The following is a 19,196-nucleotide window of genomic DNA, read 5'->3' on the forward strand; positions in this document are numbered from 1 at the left end:
AATGCTAGCAACCGTCGCAGCTGGAAACAGCGTTGACAGCGGCAGCAACAGACTCTAAAATCTGGCCCGGACCTGGATTTTCAAATCTTTTAAATTATAGAGGCAGGGGTTGTCTTTTACTGCAGGGAGTTTCCACTCTAGAATCAATAAACCCTTCAAAACAACTTCTTATGTCTAACAAATCACGTATACGCCTAGTATATTCCACTTTTATGAGGCACATGATGGAACTGAAGTATTAAATTTTTACTGGCTGTCATTTATCATTTAAACCATAATTTTAATTTTTAATTTAATTCGCACTGTTTCTCCGTTTCTTTTGTTTACATTTTTAAAATAAATCTTAAATTATTTCTTAAGTTTTGTCAACTTTTTGGAGCGGTTAGGTAACAACTGAGACTTATGTATATTTTCAAATCCTAAAGGTATACTGCAAAGTATACAAAAAGCAATGTTTTGAAGATACAAAGATTAAAATTGATAGCATAATTACAAGTTTGATCAAAATAATCTTAATTAAAAAACCAAAAGAAAGTGAAATTCAAAAACACACAAAGGACGGTACAAGCAATTAAAAAAAAACTCCTAATAGAATCTTTTTTTATCCCAAAGAGAATGACTTGGGTGAAGCTCATTATTTGTTATGTTTAATTTCAGAGTTTGATTTTTTTAGTTTATTTAGTTCCAAAACAAGCAAAGATTAGATCATTTCCTGTTTATTTTAATGCAGGTTGGTAAAAAACGTTTCATATGAAACATTTTCTCTCATCTAAAAGCAGTATCATGCTGTTGTTTATATTTACGACCATATTATTTTTAATTTAGAAAATATTCAATGTTTATACAAATTGGTCTTCCACTTCAAAAATTTCCAAAGTTGTGTCTCAAAAGTTTATGACATATTTAAAAGGAAAAGCATAGAACATTTTTATCTTCTCATTTTCTTCATTTATTTTAAGTTTTCAATAACATTTTTTTACAAAAAGTAATAAAGCTTTCAAAACGGTCTACAAACAACGCTAGCCTAAGAATTTAACCGAAGAAGGGTTTGTATGTAGCAGCACGTCCGAATCCAGAGGAACGCTGGGCAGGCTCAACGTACTGGGGGTGGGTGCGGATGTACTCCAGAGACTTCAGGATGGCAGCTGGGATTGGGGGAGGAGTGGGCACCCAGTTTCCAGAAGGCTGGTAGCCGTTGGCGTCAGCCAGATACGATATCTGGACAAGCTCACCCTCAGGAGAGTACCAGGAGAAGCCACCGGTGGCGTGGTTTCCACCGATTCCGGACTCCTGGGCAGCGATTCCGTTGCTGGTCTCATAGTTGTAGTTGTAGTTGCCCTCGGGCTGGATGTCAGCGGCGCTCTTGACCACATAGGCAGAAGCGTCCTGGCTGTAGGTGGCGGCGGCGGAAGCGCAGGCCAAGACGGCGGAGGCGATGAGCATCTAGAATTACATAAAAATAATTTAAATTTAATTCTATTCCTTCGATTCCTTTGTATCCTTTCAACTTACGAAACGGAACATCTTGTGTAGAGTGGAGCTTGTCTTAGACTGAGAGACGACTCTGAATGATGACTCTGTGGCGGATTGCAAATGTTTTTATACGAATTCTCGACACCAAAGCCGATCCACCCAAACAACTTTTACGCCCGACTGCAGGAAACTCATCTGAATAACAATAAAACCAGCCAAAATTGGCCAAACTAGAGCGTCTAGAGCGGCTTGAGAGGCCACGCACCGGCTTCGTCTTCGACTTCGGCACGAGTTCCGTCTCTTCGTTTGTGGTCACCTCAAGCTGGGAGACACACGCATAAGATATTATGAAGAAATAATGAATAGTCTGGCAAAGAACTATGTATATTGATGAATTCTCATTGCATTCCCTCTAAACAGGATATACAAAATATGGGAACAGTTGATGTTTCTGGAATTCTTTGGATGCACATGTGTGGGCTTACATAAAGAGAAAAAGTCAAAAGCGTCGACCCATGCGGTAATGTCAATGTCAGAGATAAATATACTGGTTTATTTCCAGCAACACTTATAAGGTATTCCTTATATTAAAGTGTTCAGATGTGAATTGCTGAAGGTATAACAGCAATCCGCATAGGCTCTTAGTTTCCTTCCCATTACACTTTTACCCTTTTGCTTACTTAGCAATTTTCGTAAAGTTACCTATAGAAATTTGGAAGAAAAGTCTGTAAAAAATTTAAAGAAAAATCTAAAAAATATTTTGTTTCTAGATTTTGATTCAGATTGATGGAGAATCTATCCAGAAATCGTTTAAAGTACTCCGCTGAAGAAGGAGGAAAATCGGCTAAGATATAGCCATCGCTGGGGGCCATTTAGCCCCTCTTTGCATTTTGAAGGGGACCCCCTAGAAAATGTGAAGAAAAATATAAAAAATATTTTATTTCTAGATTTTGATGCAGATTGATGGAGAATCTATATAAAAATCGTTTAAGGTACTCTGCTCAAGAATCGGGTGAAAATTGGCTAAGATATAGCCATCGCTGTGGCCCAAATTGCCCTCCCATGCATTTTGAAGGCAACCCCCTAGAAAATTTGAAGAAAAATCTAAAAAATATTTTATTTCTAGATTTTGATGCAGATTGATGGAGAATATATCCAGAAATCGTTTAAGGTACTCTGCTCAAGAATCGGGTGAAAATTGGCTATAATGTGACCATCGCTGGGGCCATTGTAAACCACGGACCGACGCTTTGGACATGCTTATGATCGAGTCCTGATCGAATACGGCACCAGGATCGAGGTGATCCTGATTAATTGAAAAAGGTATGTCCTTGAAGGTCTTCCCAAAAGTATAATGTGTTACTTTGATTAGTGAAATAAAAATTAAAGCATACAACATAATTATCTTCTAAACTTCTTCATTTATTTTAACTTTTCATCAAAATATTTTACAAACTGTAATAAAGCTTTCAAAACGGTCTACAAACAACGCTAACCTAAAAATTTAACCGACGATGGATTTGAATGCAGCAGCACGTCCGAATCCAGAGGAACGCTGGGCAGGCTCAACGTACTGGGGGTGGGTGCGGATGTACTCCAGGGACTTCAGGATGGCAGCTGGGATTGGGGGAGGAGTGGGCACCCAGTTTCCAGAAGGCTGGTAGCCGTTGGCGTCAGCCAGATACGAGATCTGGACAAGCTCACCCTCAGGAGAGTACCAGGAGAAGCCACCGGTGGCGTGGTTTCCTCCGATTCCGGACTCCTGGGCGGCGATTCCGTTGCTGGTCTCATAGTTGTAGTTGTAGTTGCCCTCGGGCTGGATGTCAGCGCCGCTCTTGACCACATAGGCAGAGGCATCCTGGCTGTAGGTGGCGGCGGCGGAAGCGCAGGCCAAGACGGCGGAGGCGATGAGCATCTAAAAATGCATAAAAAATAATATAAATATAACTCTATTCCTTTATATTCCCTTATATCCTTTCAACTTACGAAGCGGAACATCTTGTGTAGATTGGAGCTTGTCTTAGACTGAGAGACGACTCTGAATGATGACTCTGTGGCGGATTGCAAATGTTTTTATACGAATTCTCGACACCATAGCCGATCCACCCAAACAACTTTTACGCCCGACTGCAGGAAACTCATCTGAATAACAATAAAACCAGCCAAAATTGGCCAAACTAGAGCGCCACGAGCGGCTTAAGAGCCACGCACCGGCATCGACTTCGGCACTAACTCCGGCTCTTAGTATTTAGTCACTTCAAGCTGCGAGACCATGCGTCTCGCATACGATACAGGACAAAAAATTAAACCTTTTAGAGAAGAAAGATATAGTTAAAAAAATTCTGAAATTATTATGACGGTCTGTAGAATTTTTAGATGGTGGAACTCTACAATATGAAAACTATCTGAATGATTGTAGGAAAAGTTTCTTTAAAGACATAGGAAGAGATTAAACGAATAAATTTTTCATAAGCTTTTCCATGAGCTTATATTGTATCAATCTAGTTTAGTTTGCTATTTTTCCAACCATTGGTGTACCTGTATGGGTTCCAGAAAGAGCAAAAGTTAAAAGCATCGCCCCATGCGGCAATGTCAATGTCGGAGCTTAGTCTAGGTCTGGTCTGCAGTCGCTGATGGGTAGTGTCTGGTTTCTGGTTTGACTTTCGGCACACCCAAAAAAGGCAGTCTTAATTAAATGCATTTGAAATATATGTATTCCGATACAATTTTAGCATAATTTATGGTTCCACACTGATCTGCCCAATATTAACTTTTATCCAGTTTAGTACCACGCCGACCCCTCCAAGCAACCTTATAAGGTTTTTTTATTTTTTGTAATCTCTGCCTGCCTGCGAGGCGCTGAAATGTGTGCGTTTAACAAATTGGACCATAAAACTGAGTTAATACTCCAAGTGAGATATCAAAACAGGATTAACCCGTTGCCAGCAGCCTCGCCCCAACCGCATAAGTCCGACAAAACGTCTCGTGTCACCAGCGGCACCTTTAATGCGATTTTTCAAATTTAATATTCTAGCACGGTGGGATGCCACCCGTTTTTATCAGCTATGAATAGGAAGCTCAATTAGTATTCAAATCTTTATAGATCGAATATCAAATATCATAACTTAATGGATACTTTTACTGGAATTCTTTAAAATCTGATTAGATCACAGTCTGTGATTTTTCTAAAGAATTTTATACACTTCTTTTAAAAGGTTTGATGCATTTTAAACAAGATCTAGTCTCTAAAAACATAATCAATGATTAAATTAAGATCTATTTCCTATGTTTTTATATAAGCTGTCTTGATCTGTATCATGAACTAATTAATATACATTTCATAATTATATTATAAGCCAATGAAGGATATAAAATATTAAGATTATAGTGATAACGATCTTAATAAAAATCAAATAAAAGTGTCTGACTTGCTACTGAAACTCTCCTTTAATTGCCTATTTTGGCCCACTGTGTTGATAGTTTCTAACATTTATCAAATAAATAAATCAACTTGGGGGGTCTGGCCTTGAAAGAGATTCGACGAGAACACGGCGATCGTAAAACAAAACTTTATGACACCCACAGAAAGTGAAATTATTGGCCTGCTTGATCGGAAATGTTAATTTGATCTGTGGGCTTCGATAACTTGGTAACATGTCGAAGATGTTCACAAGATTTATTGATTTCTTGGCCAAAAGCCGGTGATGATTTCTGAGAACCACTTGAACATGGCCTATGTATTTAGCACCCTTTTCGTTGCTGTCGTCACTAGTCGTCGGGGCATCCCCTGAAACATATTCCCATAATTATGCAAAGCGGTGAACTATGATTATGGTTATTGATTTAATGCTGCTAATTAATTCCATTTTATTGGAAGGCTACCTTAAAAAGTGCGGCTTAGGAGTGATTGGACTTTTATGTACCAGATTTTTTATGGGCACTCAACGTCAGCCTTGGCAGTTTGACGAAATTGGGAATAAATTTAAATAAATTAAACAACATTTTCCGAAAGATGTAAGTTCCAAGTTGGGATTTTGGTTAGTATATCTCCGAAAAAAGGAGCGGATGAAGCTTGTATTAACTTGGCTTGAAGAAAGGGTAAGTCCTAGTTCGATGTCTCCAAAATTAGACATTTGATTCATGTGAGTGACTACTTAATAGCGATTATCTTTTGTATTCGCCTCGGCATTCAAAAAGATGCATCTACCGATCAGTCAGCAACCACATTCAACTTTAATAAACTAGTTTCTAAATAATATAATATTTAGCCAAGCTGCGTCAATGGTTTCCATAATTCACACCGATTTGCTGGGTCGAATGCGTATAATCTTCGGTTTGAGTTTATGCAGATGAGGGCGTCGATATTGGTGCAAGTTTTGTCAGCCAAAAACGAGACGAATATATAATTTATTTTTCCCAAGCCAATCCTAAAATAAACTGTATCGAATTCATAATAAGAAATTAATACATTTGTAGAGGAACGATACGCGTGATACTCTTTTTTTACCAAACAAATAACTTTATAATATGGAAATCTTGAATGTTTAATTTTAATTTTTTCCATAGTTCAATATTTATTCGATTCAAATTTATTCATTATAAAAACACCCATAACCTAATATCAAAATTCTTTAAATGGTTGGCATTTGTCCAAACAATGAATACCTCATCTAAGAGGGAATCAAATTAAATGCAAATTAATTGGTCTGAAATCATACGCATATTAATTTCCCTGAAACTGATACATTTCAGTTCAGATGCCAAATATGTCAGGTTGACTTTTAACATTATCCCGTGGATAACCTGTTGGCCTTCCGGGAAGTGCCAAAATGTCATAAAATTGGCAAAACAAATGACTTTATGGTCCGCCGACTAATGGCGGCCAAGTCGGTAACTTCTCGTTACATATTTGCATCTGGGGCGTTGCGTGTGATGGAAATTTGAAAAAAAGTGTGGGAAACTTTAAATAAAATGCCTAAAATTTGAAATAAAAGTGTTGAAAATTTGAAAAAAATCAGGCACGTGCCGAACAAGAATATGTTTGATAAAACAAATTCAAATATTGTCACCAAAATTGATAACAGATATTTTGGGTTTTGCATGCAGGTTTGCCACCGGTATTTTACCTCGTCAAGAGGTTTTTTTTTATATGATTAATTATTATTTAAGTTAGCGTTTTATTTATTGTCACTGACTAGGGTATTCAAATCAAATTTAGAGTCTACATCAAATTCCAACCATCCAAATTTTTCAAAGTTTTTAAAAGTAAACACAATAACAAGAGAGTGTCGATAAGAAAACCTGGACTTTTATACATCTTGTAAGATTAAAATGCTTAAGAAACATTACTTTTAGATTCTCATACTAGGCATTAAGAAAAGATCATTTCTCGAAAGAGATCGAATTTTTGGAATACATCTTGATTTGGAATAAGAAATCTGTTATGTTTTTAAAGTATTTTTTATTACGATTTAGTTCCTCCTTTTATTCTTTTTCATATAAAAACATATAACAAATCAAAATTTCTTATCAAAATTTAAATTTTTCGCGCCTCTTTGCTGTAAACAACCGTAGCTGGTCACACTGAAATATCGCTGCCGCTGCCTCGAATCGGTTGGTACAAAACGGTTAAAAATTGAATCTGGTTCTAGAATATGGATTTTCATGGCTACAGGCAAAATTAAATTTAAACACTTACCAAATTGACAGACTTTTAAAATGGTTTTTCCTATTTGCTATAAAAAATATTTAGCTTAATTATAATAACAAAATAAACATAAATCGTTAAAATCACTAGATAATTCTTTTTTCTAATAGTCTGACTAAATATTATTTAAATCCACTCAGTTAAGTTTTAGATTTTAAGTAATCTGTGACACCGAGTCTAAAAATGCAGTTTTGGGAAAATCTGATTTAGACTTTTGCTTTTGTTTCAAAAAGTCTTTTTGTTAAATATATTTAAATCTGAACTTTTTAAGTCGCAAAGAATTCAAGACTAATTCTTAAATAGAAAATAAAAAAAAAATATCATCGAAATTTTCTATTTTTGAAACCGCGATATAAACTTATCATTTTTATGCAAATAATATCGATATATTGGTATTTTGATTTTATATTATCAACAACCCTAGAAAACAGGCGACGATAAAATTGAGGATTTGAAATAACTAAATTTAAGAGCGCAATACACAGGATGCTGGCCCACAGGATGCAGCTTTTGAGGACGGCGAACAGCGCCGCTGCCCTCAACTCCGCCGCCAGTCGCCTGGCTACACAGGTGAGTCGCAGCCCGGACCCTGTGACATAACCTGCAATCTCTCGAGGAATTGGAGTCGGTGTTCAATGAAAACTTCTCTTTTCAGAACTCTTCTAGTAACCGAAGGGAGCTTCACTTGCAAAGGCTTGTCGGAACATGTGATCAGCCACTAATCTCCTCCAAGCTCGCTCTGAGTCCTCGACAGATTCGCTTCGCAAGTGGGGGAGTCACGATTTCTGCCGGCGCTGCATCTGGATCAGGCGGAACGGGTGGCGCAGATTACTTGGAAGCAGTGCCCTCAACTCAGCTGGTGGATCTACCTGATATACCCGCTGCGCCCACTCCCCCCTCTTTGGTTGATGGCGCTGTCGAATTGGTCAACTTGGTGAACGCGTCGGGAGAGCCAACATTCGCCTCGATCGGATTGGGCGGCTGGTCGCCTGTGGGCATAGTGCAGAATTGTATGGAGTTCCTGCACTGCACCTGGGAGCTGCCCTGGTGGGGGGCCATCGCAGTTGGTACCCTGGTGGTGCGTACCATTATCTTCCCTCTGGTGATTCTGGCCCAGAGGAACTCAGCCAAGATGAACAACAACATGCCACAGATGCAGTTGCTTCAGCTGAAGATGACAGAGGCTAGGCAATCGGGCAATGCCATTGAATCTGCCCGATATGCCCAGGAGATGATGCTGTTCATGAGGGAGAAAGGCGTCAACCCCCTGAAGAATATGGTGGTCCCGCTGGCACAGGCTCCACTTTTCATCAGCTTCTTCATGGGCCTGCGCCAGATGGCCAATACCCCCGTAGATTCGATGCGCGACGGAGGACTGTTTTGGTTCACGGATCTCACGCTAGCGGATCCCCTTTACCTACTGCCGCTGATAACAAGTGCCACCTTGTACCTGACCATTGAGATTGGAACGGATTCGGCTCGGCTATCCGCCGCCAACATGAACACCATGAAGTATGTGCTGCGTGCCCTCCCCATCGTCATCTTCCCATTCACCATGAACTTCCCGGCGGCGATTCTTACATACTGGGCATGCAGCAATTTTATTTCGTTAGGCCAAGTAGCCCTGCTGCGGATCCCCTCGGTTCGAGACTACTTCAAGATCGAGAAGATGCTGACACACGCGCCCAGTGCACTGCCGCCAAAGAAAGGATTCGTCGGAGGCATGAAGGAGTGTAAGTAGAACACAATTTACGTGCAGCATCAGATTAAAGAATTTCTTCCCCTTTTTCAGCCTGGGATAACATGAAGATCTCAAAGGAAATCGAGGAGCGGCAGAGGCTGGACGAGATCCGATTCGCCAAGGCAGGCAAGGGCCCACTCGTCAAGACGTACAAATTCGATCCAACCAAAACAGCGAAGTCTGTCAATGTCGACCCACACATGCGGTTAAAGGAGCCTCCCAATAAGCAGCGATAGTTGATCGTTTCCCCCGCCGTCTGTTCCAGGACTCGAGCGCTGTGTCTTGTTACGTTTAACTTAACCATTTAGATGATAGTTTCACCTGCACCAAACTCCAAAGTTTTGCGACTAAAATATAAAAATTTGTATACCATTATGACAGAGATTTTAACGCTGCGACAAAAAACTGACCTGAATTTAACTGAAACCAAGAGTTCCATTTTAATTTCAAAGATTAATGGGGAAAGGCGTGATAATTACGTTGTAAAGTGGAACTATAAAATCTTTACGGAAGCTAAAACCTATTGAAACTATTAAAATAATTGATATTATCTAGTGATTATCTCAGTAATTGTTACAGCACACATATAAGATTAATTTTGTTAGTACATCTATCGTGAACATCTTGGAAAATATAGGAAATCTATCATACTATTCTAGTTCTATTTGTTTAAAAGTCAGGATTAAATGAAAGTAATATTCTCAGGAACTCTTAAAACATCTTTAAAAACAGTGTCATTTGATTTGTACTTAAACCTTAAGAAACCGATTCCTTAAGAAAAAAGCCATCCTGATTAAAAATCTACAAAATCCAAGTTATTATTTCTAAAACAACGTGAGAAACATTAAACATGAAAACTAAAATTCAACCCCGGGCGGAGATGCATTGGTTTATCACCTCGGCGAGGTGCTTGTTTTCCAGGGCAGCAGCCACTCGTTCCTTGTCCGCCAGTTGCTTGTTCACAGCCTGCTCGGAAGCGTGCGTGCCAGGTGTGATCTCTACGGTTACCTTGAAGCGCGGCGGTAGTGAACGGAGCAACTTGACCCGAATGGACAAACCAATTAGGGTGGCCATCGAACAGTGCGGAATCGTGGGCGTAAAATTAATGTGAACCGAGTTCTGTCCATCGCTTATGCGGATAAGGTTCTCCTGGACGACATGCAGCTCTTCCAGGGTCAGCGGGTGCTCTGGGTCATTGATATTTCTGATAAGGTCTAAAAGTATAAGCGTTAGATGGAGGATTTGGAAATGAATTTCTTGGACTTGCCGAATATCTCTCGTTTGTCGAAGGGATCCGATACGTTTTCGTCTTCGTCATTGGCTGTAATCTGCCTCTCCTTGATTTTCTCATAAACATTGGGGTTAATATTCTCTATTTCTGTAGGCATTGTAGATTATTTACACGTTTTTCTTGGAGTAATCAGGAAAACAAACGTAAATAAGAGACTATGTGTCCACACGCAAGAAAATAAAAATACCTAAACGGAATTGCTTTCCTAAAAGGGTGTGTGAACACTGTTGAAGCGGGAAAATATCTTGAATTTGAAATGCCTTCATTGCAATGCTATTTTTTACGACCCTAAAGCAGTTTAGATTTTCTAATTCTATTTTAATTTAATTCAAAACGATTAATGCTTGGAGCCATCACATTAAGGCTATTAAAGTGAAGTACAGTTCCTGGAATCTACCAGCAAATTGACTTGTTCGCCCCTACTTGTCAGCTTACGTAAAGGGCGCAATTATAAACGCTCCGCTATCCATATTTATGTGGTCTGCGAATTAGCTACCCCAATGTTTAGACACTTAAGTCAAGCTAAAATATCTCCATCCCCTCGACACCCGACGATCATCCGCATTTTTGCAACTTTGTGCTAAATAAACGGCAGATGCGGTGAGTCCGTCCATGGACCAACTGAGCTGACTGACTACGCCTTGATCCCATTTTGCTGTCTAGTCTCGACTTTATTTTATTAGATTTCGAATTTTTTGTATTTTTGAGTAGCCGGCGAACTTGGCTGTGATTTCCTCGGGTTGTAATTAGTCAGACTTATCAATATATGAGATATTTACATAGCGAACGGGTTTCGCGCACTTGGCGTGCATCTAGCATCTAGCGGCAATTAGCACTGAATTACAAACTGGTCAGCAGCACTAGCAAGCCCCGGCGGAGAAGCCTCCAATAAAATGGGCTCGCCTCCAAGGGGGCAACAGCAGTTTGGGTGAAATTTCCAAGCGGTTAACATCTCCAGTCCCCAGAAGATGAAATCGGCAGTAAGTCTTGATTTTAAATGGGAAACTCGGGAACAATGGGGTTACAAAACTGTAATATAGAAAAAATTTCAAATCATTATTGCGATTATGGAAAGACATAGAAAAGATAAAAGGAAAAATAATACAAAAATGGGATTACTATATGAGGACTAATGGGTTTCCATTTTATTTCCAAAAAAAGGAAAAAGTTAAACTAATAAATTACTTCAATTATTTCTAGATTGTTTTCCTGGCTTTGGTGGCTATCTGCCACTCGGCTCCCTTGACCCCCATCGAGGAGTCCCCAGTGGGTCTATCCCGTCCCAGTCCCATCAGTCCGGACGTGATCAGTGACCCGAAGCCCGAGGAGAAAGTCGTTTTGCTTAAGGATGTTCCAGCTGAAAATCGGCAGAAGCGCGATGAGCACCAGAAACCGGATAGTGTGAAGGCTCGGGAACAGCTTCATCACCATTCCAGCCAGGAGCCCATCCAGAAACCTGATAGTGTCAAGGTCCTGGAACAGCTCCATCATCATTCCAGCCTTGAGCCCCTCCAGAAGCCGGATAGTGTAAAGGCCAATGAGGGACTCCACAAGCACAAGAGGGACACCAAGGAGGTAGAAAAGCCTGATAGTGTCAAGGTTCAGGAGCAGCTTCATCATCATTCCAGCGAGGAGCCCCTCCAGAAGCCGGATAGTGTTAAGGCCAGCGAAGGACTCATTAAGCACAAGAGGGACATCAAGGAGTCAGAGAAACCCGATAATGTCAAAGTTCAGGAGCAGCTTCATCACCATTCCAGCGAGTTGCCACATGAGAAGCCAGATAGTGTAAAGGCTAATGAGGGACTCATCAAGCACAAGAGGGATACCAAGGAGGCAGAGAAGCCTGATAGTGTCAAGGTTCAGGAGCAGCTTCATCATCATTCCAGGGAGGAGCCTCATGAGAAGCCTGATAGTGTTAAAGCCAGCGAAGGACTCATCAAGCACAAGAGGGACACCAAGGAGGTAGAAAAGCCTGATAGTGTTAAGGCTCAGGAGCAGCTTCATCATCATTCCAGCGAGGAGCCACATGAAAAGCCCGATAGTGTAAAGGCCAATGAGGGCCTCAACAAGCACAAGAGGAACACCAAAGAGATCGAAAAGAAGCAGACTCCTGTGGCTTTGATCGGCGAGCTGCCCAAAGGTGAGGTTCCCCAATCCGCTCCTTCTGTGGCACCTCCCTCGGACAGTGTAGCTGCACTGGCGGGCGTGCTGCCCGAGACTAAGAAGAGCAAGAGGGAAGCTCACCACGAGGAGGGACATAACGAGAAGACGACCACTGTGGTGGAAACTAAGGAAAAGAAGGACTCCCAAGAGGGAAAGGACGAGCCCCAGCGTCTGCCCTACAACGCTCCCGGCCTAGTCGTCTCTCCCAAGAAGGAGAAGCGTGAGACCATCCAGAAACCGGATAGTGTAGTGGCCCGTGAATTCCTCAACTACAACCCCCAGCGTGCCGATGAACTATCCGCGAGACTTAAGGCAGAACAGCGCCGGCAGCGTGATATTCCCGTTCCCACTGAGGTGAAGACCACTCCGGCGGAAGCCAAGTCAGATAGCACCACGCCCCCTGCCTCGCACCGCCCCACCGCCAAGCCAGTGTCCGAATTGTTCCACAAGGAGGCGGCCATCCACAAGGCTGCGGATGATGACAAGGCTGAGGAATGAGGGGAAAGCCAAGGCCTGATCTCCGGACACGGAGTTGTTAATTGGACCGTCACGTACTTTAAGTCAACGAAACTAAAAAAATAAACTAAAAAATGTTTACACGCTTACATCACTGTTTTTTGTTAATAATAATAATATTTTATATAAATAAGGGAGAGTTATGGTCGGATATCTACTGGGGAAAGTTACTCCAAAGACGCTTTTGGAAGTTTTTAAAAGAATGAATATCTATAAATTGGTTTTTAAGTTTATAAAACTAATTAGTTTTGCTGATTCCCTGACATATACCTAAATTGAAGCTAATATTTATAAGGTACTTGTTGAAAAAATGTAACAAAATAATGTATTCACGTTAATTCTTTTTAAATAGAAAAAAATCATCGGTGGATTTTCCCAAGCAAACCAACTAGAGCGATTTTACAGCTTGCGAATCGTAAAAAAATCATTTACAAGTTTACGTGACAACTTCTCTGCTAATTAATAGAAAAATATTTATGGACCTGCGCTGGCGGACAATTACACGGGCCAACAGCAAAAAAATCTCCACACATAATTTCACCTGCTCTATACCCTTTATGCTCCCCTAAACCGAAGGGGTACCATCATGATTTTGGCCAAAAATGAAACCAAATTTGGTTCTTTTTAAATTTCTAATTCAGATATTTCTTTGAGTGCAGATCGAGGGGGAAAAGTTCTCTGATTCACAACTGGTATTTCGATCTACGATCGGCTTCACAATAGTTACGATATGCATTATGTCAAAGAGGTTGTTACTATTTTTCCATTTTCTTAGAGGAAAAATGTCTATAACTTGGCTAATACTTGGATACTACCAGATCCATAAATGTCATACCTTCCCAATCTTAGAACTTCGAGTACCTTCATTTTCAATCAAAAGGTGGCAACAAAAATTTTGACCAATTTTACAATATTTTTCAAAGGGGATCATGATAAAAAAAATTTTACACCTCGAATTTTTTAAACTTTTAACGCAGATTGATGCGGATTAGATCTCTGATTCATAAATGGTATTCCGTTTACTGATCGGTTGGAAAATAGTTAAGATATAAAACAAGAAGTGATTGAAAAGTTTCGATTTTGGCCAAGTTAAAAAGTACCAGAAACGTTAGACCAATTTTTGGATTTTCGTAATGGAAAAATGTGTATAACTCTGCTAATACTTGGAAGATCCATAAATGTTATACTTTCCCGATCTTAGAACTCCGAGTAGTTTCTTTCTCATTAAAAACGGGGCAATAAAATTTGGACCCATTTTTCGAAATTTTTCAATTCGATAATTATCGAATATAATTTAAATGAAAACAAAGCTTTTGCTAGATTTATAGTTTCTTTATTCCCCTTAATATTAACCACATTTTCTAATAAAACAAAAAACATAATTTTATTAATCTAATTGTCCTGACAGTATCATCTCCGCCGGTGTTTCTTCCTCGACCTTTCCAAAATAATCATCGGATTTGTAGACTTTCACGGGCTGGAATTGGCCGTCTATGAGGTTAGTTCTGGGTTGGCCGGAGGAGTTGGACGAATCGCTGGCAGTGAGCTTCGCCTTTAAGGGTTTGATCAGCAAGCCCTTGATGCTGTAGTCCGTGACGTGGAGCTCCTCCTCGGATATGTCCACAGCTCTTTCCACTTCACCCAAATTGGTACTGACACATCCCACGAACTGCTCCAGGCTGTCGATCCTTGTTCGTAGTTGGTCAAAGTTTTCGCTAAACGCTAGGATACTGCAGACGTTATTAGCCATCATTCCGTTGGACTCGGCACGCACCTAAAAGATAGATATCTTATAATAAAACACAATAATCTTCGTCTTGTTTACCAACCGAAGCCAACAAAGTTTCAAATTCATCCAGTCTAGCCAGCATATCATCGATGTTCGTGCAGAGCGGGTTTATCTCCTTTTCCAGATCGGCGCTCTGTATGATTTTCGCATAGTCGTGAGCCACATTATTCATTATAAACGATTTTATTTATTATTAAACAAATAATATCAACAATTCAACAGATGGAACAATGTGTACACACGTTTCGAAAAAAATATTCAAGGCGTTAGGACCTTTTTGCTTACGGGTGAATTCGTCACGTACGCGGCGATCGATAAACTGCTCAATATTTAAAATTTAAATAGGAAATAATCATTTTATAATGAATAAATGGAAATAAAAAATAATTCAAAATTGTAGTTTTGCTTTTATTTTTGTGCCAACAACTATTTATGAGAAAAATTCAACTTAGAAGTATCTCATACCCATACCAGAACTTAAAAGACATATTTGAGGACGATTTGATTTTCTATGTTTTGGTTTAAAAATAAAAATAAGTGTTTGCTAAACATATTAAAAAAAAACCGTGTTTAATTTTTGAAAATTTCAACAATAATTTGAATATATTGTGTGACCTTTTATGGCAAGCTTTCACATTTGCCTGAAACCGGCGTTATGGTCACACCAACGCCATCCCGGACTGAAAACCTTTTTATTGATTTGTGTCGGAAACTGAAGGATAATAAGGATAACGACCACCATGAGCGGCTATCGAGGCATTGGCGGCGGCGGGTTTCCCTACCGAAAGACCGCCTCATCTGGAAACAACATGAACGCAGTGCCACCGCCTCCTGTGCTAAACTCCCGGGGCTACCGCGGAGGCGTAACTCCTTCCGCTGCTCGGGGCGGAACGGCGGGAAGTACTACATCCAAGCACGGATACACGACGCTGGATTCCATAAGTCAGTATACAAACTCCACAAACTTTGTGGGCAAAAGGAAGCAGCACTCGGAGGACGATTACTTCGACGACGACGACGAACCCGCCAATAAGGAGTTGGAACAGGCCTACATACCAGCACCTGGGTCCCCGGGAGCCCCACCACCACCAGCAAAGAAGAAGGATGAGTCTGACTCCGATGAGGATCCGTTGGAGCAGTTCATGGCCGGCATCAACCAACAAGTGGAGAAGGAGAAGCGCCAGAATCATCCCAAGGTCCAGGAGAAAGCGGTGCGCCATGACATAGACGAGGAGGACGATGAGGAGAGTTACTACCGCTACATGGAGGAGAATCCCAATGCGGGATTGCGGGACGACGGCTCCGATCAGGAGGTGGAGTACGACGAGGACGGCAATCCGATAGCTCCGCCCAAAAAGAAAGACATAGATCCTCTGCCGCCCATCTATCATTCTGAAATCGAATACGACTCCTTCGAGAAGAACTTCTACACGGAACACGAAGACATTGCAGCTCTGGACGAGGAGAAGGTCAGGGATCTGCGGCGCACACTGGGTGTCAAGGTCACTGGGCCCTCGCCACCCAAGCCGGTGACTTCGTTTGGTCATTTTGGCTTCGATGAGCCCCTCCTGAAGGCCGTAAGGAAGGCGGAGTACACTCAACCCACTCCTATTCAGGCCCAGGCTGTACCCACCGCGTTGTCGGGAAGAGATATAATCGGCATCGCCAAGACGGGCTCCGGAAAAACGGCAGCCTTCATTTGGCCACTGCTCATGCATCTGATGGACCAAAAGGAGCTGCAGCCGGGCGACGGACCTATCGGCCTCATTCTGGCGCCCACTCGTGAGCTCTCTCTGCAAATATACAACGAAGCCAAGAAGTTTGGCAAGGTCTACAACCTGAACGTGGTGTGCTGCTACGGAGGTGGCTCCAAGTGGGAGCAAAGCAAAGCCCTGGAGCAGGGAGCGGAGATCGTTGTGGCCACGCCGGGCCGCATGATAGACATGGTCAAGATGAAGGCCACCAACCTGAAGAGAGTAACGTTCTTGGTGCTCGACGAGGCCGATCGCATGTTCCACATGGGCTTCGAGCCTCAGGTGCGCTCCATTTGCAACCACGTCCGCCCCGACCGACAGACCCTTCTGTTTTCCGCCACCTTCAAGAAGCGCATCGAGCGCCTGGCCAGGGACGTGCTCACTGATCCAGTGCGAATCGTCCAGGGAGATCTAAACGAGGCCAATCAGGACATCACCCAGTCCGTTTTCGTCTTCCCCAATCCCCTGCAGAAGTGGAACTGGCTGCTGTGCCACCTGGTTAAGTTCCTGTCGGAGGGAAGTGTTCTCATCTTCGTGACCAAAAAGGCGGATGCCGAAACAGTGGCCAACAACCTGTTGGTCAAGGAGTACAACTGCCTGCTGCTCCACGGCGACATGGACCAGGCGGACAGAAATAAAGTCATCACACAGTTCAAGAAGAAGGAATGCGACATACTGGTGGCCACCGATGTCGCAGCCAGAGGTCTGGACATACCGCACATCAGGAACGTTGTCAACTACGACATTGCCAGGGACATTGATACGCACACCCATCGAATCGGACGAACGGGAAGGGCTGGGGAAAAGGGCAATGCCTTCACGCTGGTTACCGACAAGGACAAGGAGTTTGCAGGACATCTGGTGCGGAATCTGGAAGGAGCCGACCAGCAGGTGCCGGAGGATCTAATGGAGTTGGCCATGAAGAGCTCCTGGTTCCGGAGCTCTCGATTCAAGCAGGGGAAAGGACGGAAGCCGGCGAATACCTACACCGGCTTGGGATATCGGGAGCGGGGAAATGGACCCGGAGCAGGATCAGGATCGGGATCTGGAACTGGATCTGGTTCTGGATCAAGCGGAGCAAGTGCCAGCACATCAGGAGGAGAAGGTCCTTCGAGTAAACCCATTTCAGCCGCAGGACCAGCCACGGATCGATATGCCGCCATGAGGGAGGCCTTTCGGTCGCAGTACAACTCACAGTTCCGAGCGTCCAGCGACCGGACATGGGAGAAAACTCTACCGGAATCGGGGGTATTTGCCGCGCCCATGGCACCATCATCAGGATCATCCCAGGGACCTGCCTCAGTCGCCTCCTCCACATCCAGTTCGTCTGGAAGCCAAGACTCGAAAAGAGCCAAAAAAAGCCGCTGGAATTAAACTGATAAAGATTTTGAAGAAAACTGACACGATTATATTTTGTTTATTTCTCGTTCATATTATTTAATGTGTATTTGCTTTTGTTCCATCATTTAAAATTACAGCTTATGGACTAAATTTAAACATATATATATATATTTATATATATATAATCAGATATATACGATGTTCATTCATAAATGTTACGTTAGTTAAATACTCGTATGTACAACTCTCTTCCTCCGCAGTCGGATTCGGATCGGATTTGAGATTATATTCACGATCCGATCCGATCCGGTATGATCGATCGATCCCACAGATCCAAATAAAAATCATCTAACTGTAATCTTGGTTATGTGTATTTTATTTTGAATAAAATCACATTTGCGCATCCCAACTTTCTGTCAATCATCTCGTGATCATCGTTAATAGTTGTCGTTCCAAGCGAGAGAAGAATTCGAATTCGAATTTTGAAGCTAAATTGTTCGTTAATCTTTATGAAATATTGTTTTACAATGAAACCACTACGAATTTTGTTTTCTTTTTCGCTTTTTCATTTGGATATAAGTGTTTTTTTTTTGTTTAGTTTTTTTTTATATAATAATTGAATTACTTGTGTTCTTGATAACATTGAGAAGAGATAGAGATTCATTTAACTACCACATCGAGGCGATTTTGCGTAAATTTTCAAGTTTTATTTTTATCCATTTTTTTTGCATTTATTTTTTAGATATTTTTGTTTTTTGTAAAGCGCTGAATTTTGGAATTAGCCTGGACAAAGCTTAAAAATTTCGCTATATTTGAATATCATATCCGATACGTACATATATATATTTATGCCGTTATATATAGTTCGCATATAATCTACTCAGAGAATCGTCGGTGTGTGGGTGTTATATATATATTTGTTGTATATAAAAATTGGTCCATGTTAACCACATCGTACGAAACATATAGAGAGAGAGGAACTCAAAATTCAAAACAGAATCGAGATATCTTGTGGGGGGATTTTCAAAAAAAAAAAAAAAATCTAAAATAAAGAAAAAGAACATAACACTGGAATCGGTTTAGTTTTGAAATACTTTTTGTTTTGTTTTCATTTATTATTATCATTATTTATATATGTATTAATTAGCTTTGTGTGTGTGTGCGTTGTGGGGAGGGGGGGGGGGGGGGTGGTGGTGTGTGTGTGTGTTGTTGTTGTTTGTTTTGTTTGCCGCATATATAACATACATATCCATATATACAATATATTTTAGATCTAGCATTAAATTTGATTTACACTTTTAATAGTTTGTTGCTTCTCCGCCCTACAATTGCTCCTCTAATTATGATTTTAATTTTTTGTAATTTTTAATTTTTTTGTCACTTAATTATAAACATTAATGTTCTGTTCGTTAAAGTTAATA

The 19,196-nt window shown here is 41.2% G+C and overlaps 7 protein-coding genes across 8 annotated transcripts; 3 read left to right on the plus strand and 4 right to left on the minus strand.

The window, feature by feature from the left end:
• Window positions 1-925: 925 nt before the first annotated feature.
• Window positions 926-1,607, minus strand: LOC6493485 (larval cuticle protein 2). Its single transcript, XM_001957812.3, has 2 exons — window positions 1,513-1,607; window positions 926-1,443 (listed from the first exon to the last, which is right to left on the minus strand). Exons 1-2 carry the CDS (start codon window positions 1,522-1,524, stop codon window positions 1,033-1,035), a joined length of 423 nt encoding a protein of 140 aa, XP_001957848.1. The 5' UTR covers window positions 1,525-1,607; the 3' UTR covers window positions 926-1,032.
• A 1,267-nt stretch (window positions 1,608-2,874) lies between these two features.
• On the minus strand, window positions 2,875-3,594 carry LOC6493484 (larval cuticle protein 2). Its single transcript, XM_001957811.3, has 2 exons — window positions 3,460-3,594; window positions 2,875-3,388 (listed from the first exon to the last, which is right to left on the minus strand). The coding sequence occupies exons 1-2, from the start codon at window positions 3,469-3,471 to the stop codon at window positions 2,978-2,980; spliced, it is 423 nt and encodes a 140-aa protein (XP_001957847.1). The 5' UTR covers window positions 3,472-3,594; the 3' UTR covers window positions 2,875-2,977.
• Window positions 3,595-6,654: 3,060 nt separating this feature from the next.
• On the plus strand, window positions 6,655-9,574 carry LOC6506454 (mitochondrial inner membrane protein OXA1L). The gene is made up of 4 exons (XM_001957810.4): window positions 6,655-6,793; window positions 7,605-7,750; window positions 7,836-8,913; window positions 8,973-9,574. Exons 2-4 carry the CDS (start codon window positions 7,667-7,669, stop codon window positions 9,155-9,157), a joined length of 1,347 nt encoding a protein of 448 aa, XP_001957846.1. The 5' UTR covers window positions 6,655-6,793; window positions 7,605-7,666; the 3' UTR covers window positions 9,158-9,574.
• Window positions 9,575-9,714: 140 nt separating this feature from the next.
• On the minus strand, window positions 9,715-10,406 carry LOC6493483 (MIP18 family protein galla-2). The gene is made up of 2 exons (XM_001957809.4): window positions 10,189-10,406; window positions 9,715-10,135 (listed from the first exon to the last, which is right to left on the minus strand). Exons 1-2 carry the CDS (start codon window positions 10,307-10,309, stop codon window positions 9,786-9,788), a joined length of 471 nt encoding a protein of 156 aa, XP_001957845.1. The 5' UTR covers window positions 10,310-10,406; the 3' UTR covers window positions 9,715-9,785.
• A 635-nt stretch (window positions 10,407-11,041) lies between these two features.
• Window positions 11,042-12,980, plus strand: LOC6506455 (stress response protein NST1). Of its 2 annotated transcripts, XM_032453814.2 has the most exons (3): window positions 11,042-11,192; window positions 11,413-12,086; window positions 12,213-12,980. In XM_032453814.2, the coding sequence occupies exons 1-3, from the start codon at window positions 11,181-11,183 to the stop codon at window positions 12,871-12,873; spliced, it is 1,347 nt and encodes a 448-aa protein (XP_032309705.1). In that variant the 5' UTR covers window positions 11,042-11,180; the 3' UTR covers window positions 12,874-12,980. The 2 variants fall into 2 exon arrangements, with proteins under 2 accessions (XP_032309705.1, XP_001957844.1); XM_001957808.4 differs by having other exon boundaries at window positions 11,043-11,192; window positions 11,413-12,980.
• Window positions 12,981-14,202: 1,222 nt separating this feature from the next.
• Window positions 14,203-14,945, minus strand: LOC6493482 (biogenesis of lysosome-related organelles complex 1 subunit 4). The gene is made up of 2 exons (XM_001957807.4): window positions 14,721-14,945; window positions 14,203-14,665 (listed from the first exon to the last, which is right to left on the minus strand). Exons 1-2 carry the CDS (start codon window positions 14,850-14,852, stop codon window positions 14,279-14,281), a joined length of 519 nt encoding a protein of 172 aa, XP_001957843.1. The 5' UTR covers window positions 14,853-14,945; the 3' UTR covers window positions 14,203-14,278.
• Window positions 14,946-15,295: 350 nt separating this feature from the next.
• LOC6506456 (ATP-dependent RNA helicase DDX42) lies at window positions 15,296-18,836 on the plus strand. The gene has a single exon (XM_001957806.4). It carries the CDS (start codon window positions 15,421-15,423, stop codon window positions 17,806-17,808), a length of 2,388 nt encoding a protein of 795 aa, XP_001957842.1. The 5' UTR covers window positions 15,296-15,420; the 3' UTR covers window positions 17,809-18,836.
• Window positions 18,837-19,196: the final 360 nt, after the last annotated feature.

The sequence above is a fragment of the Drosophila ananassae genome, chromosome 2R (genome assembly GCF_017639315.1).
Source record: "Drosophila ananassae strain 14024-0371.13 chromosome 2R, ASM1763931v2, whole genome shotgun sequence".
Lineage (NCBI taxonomy): Eukaryota > Metazoa > Arthropoda > Insecta > Diptera > Drosophilidae > Drosophila > Drosophila ananassae.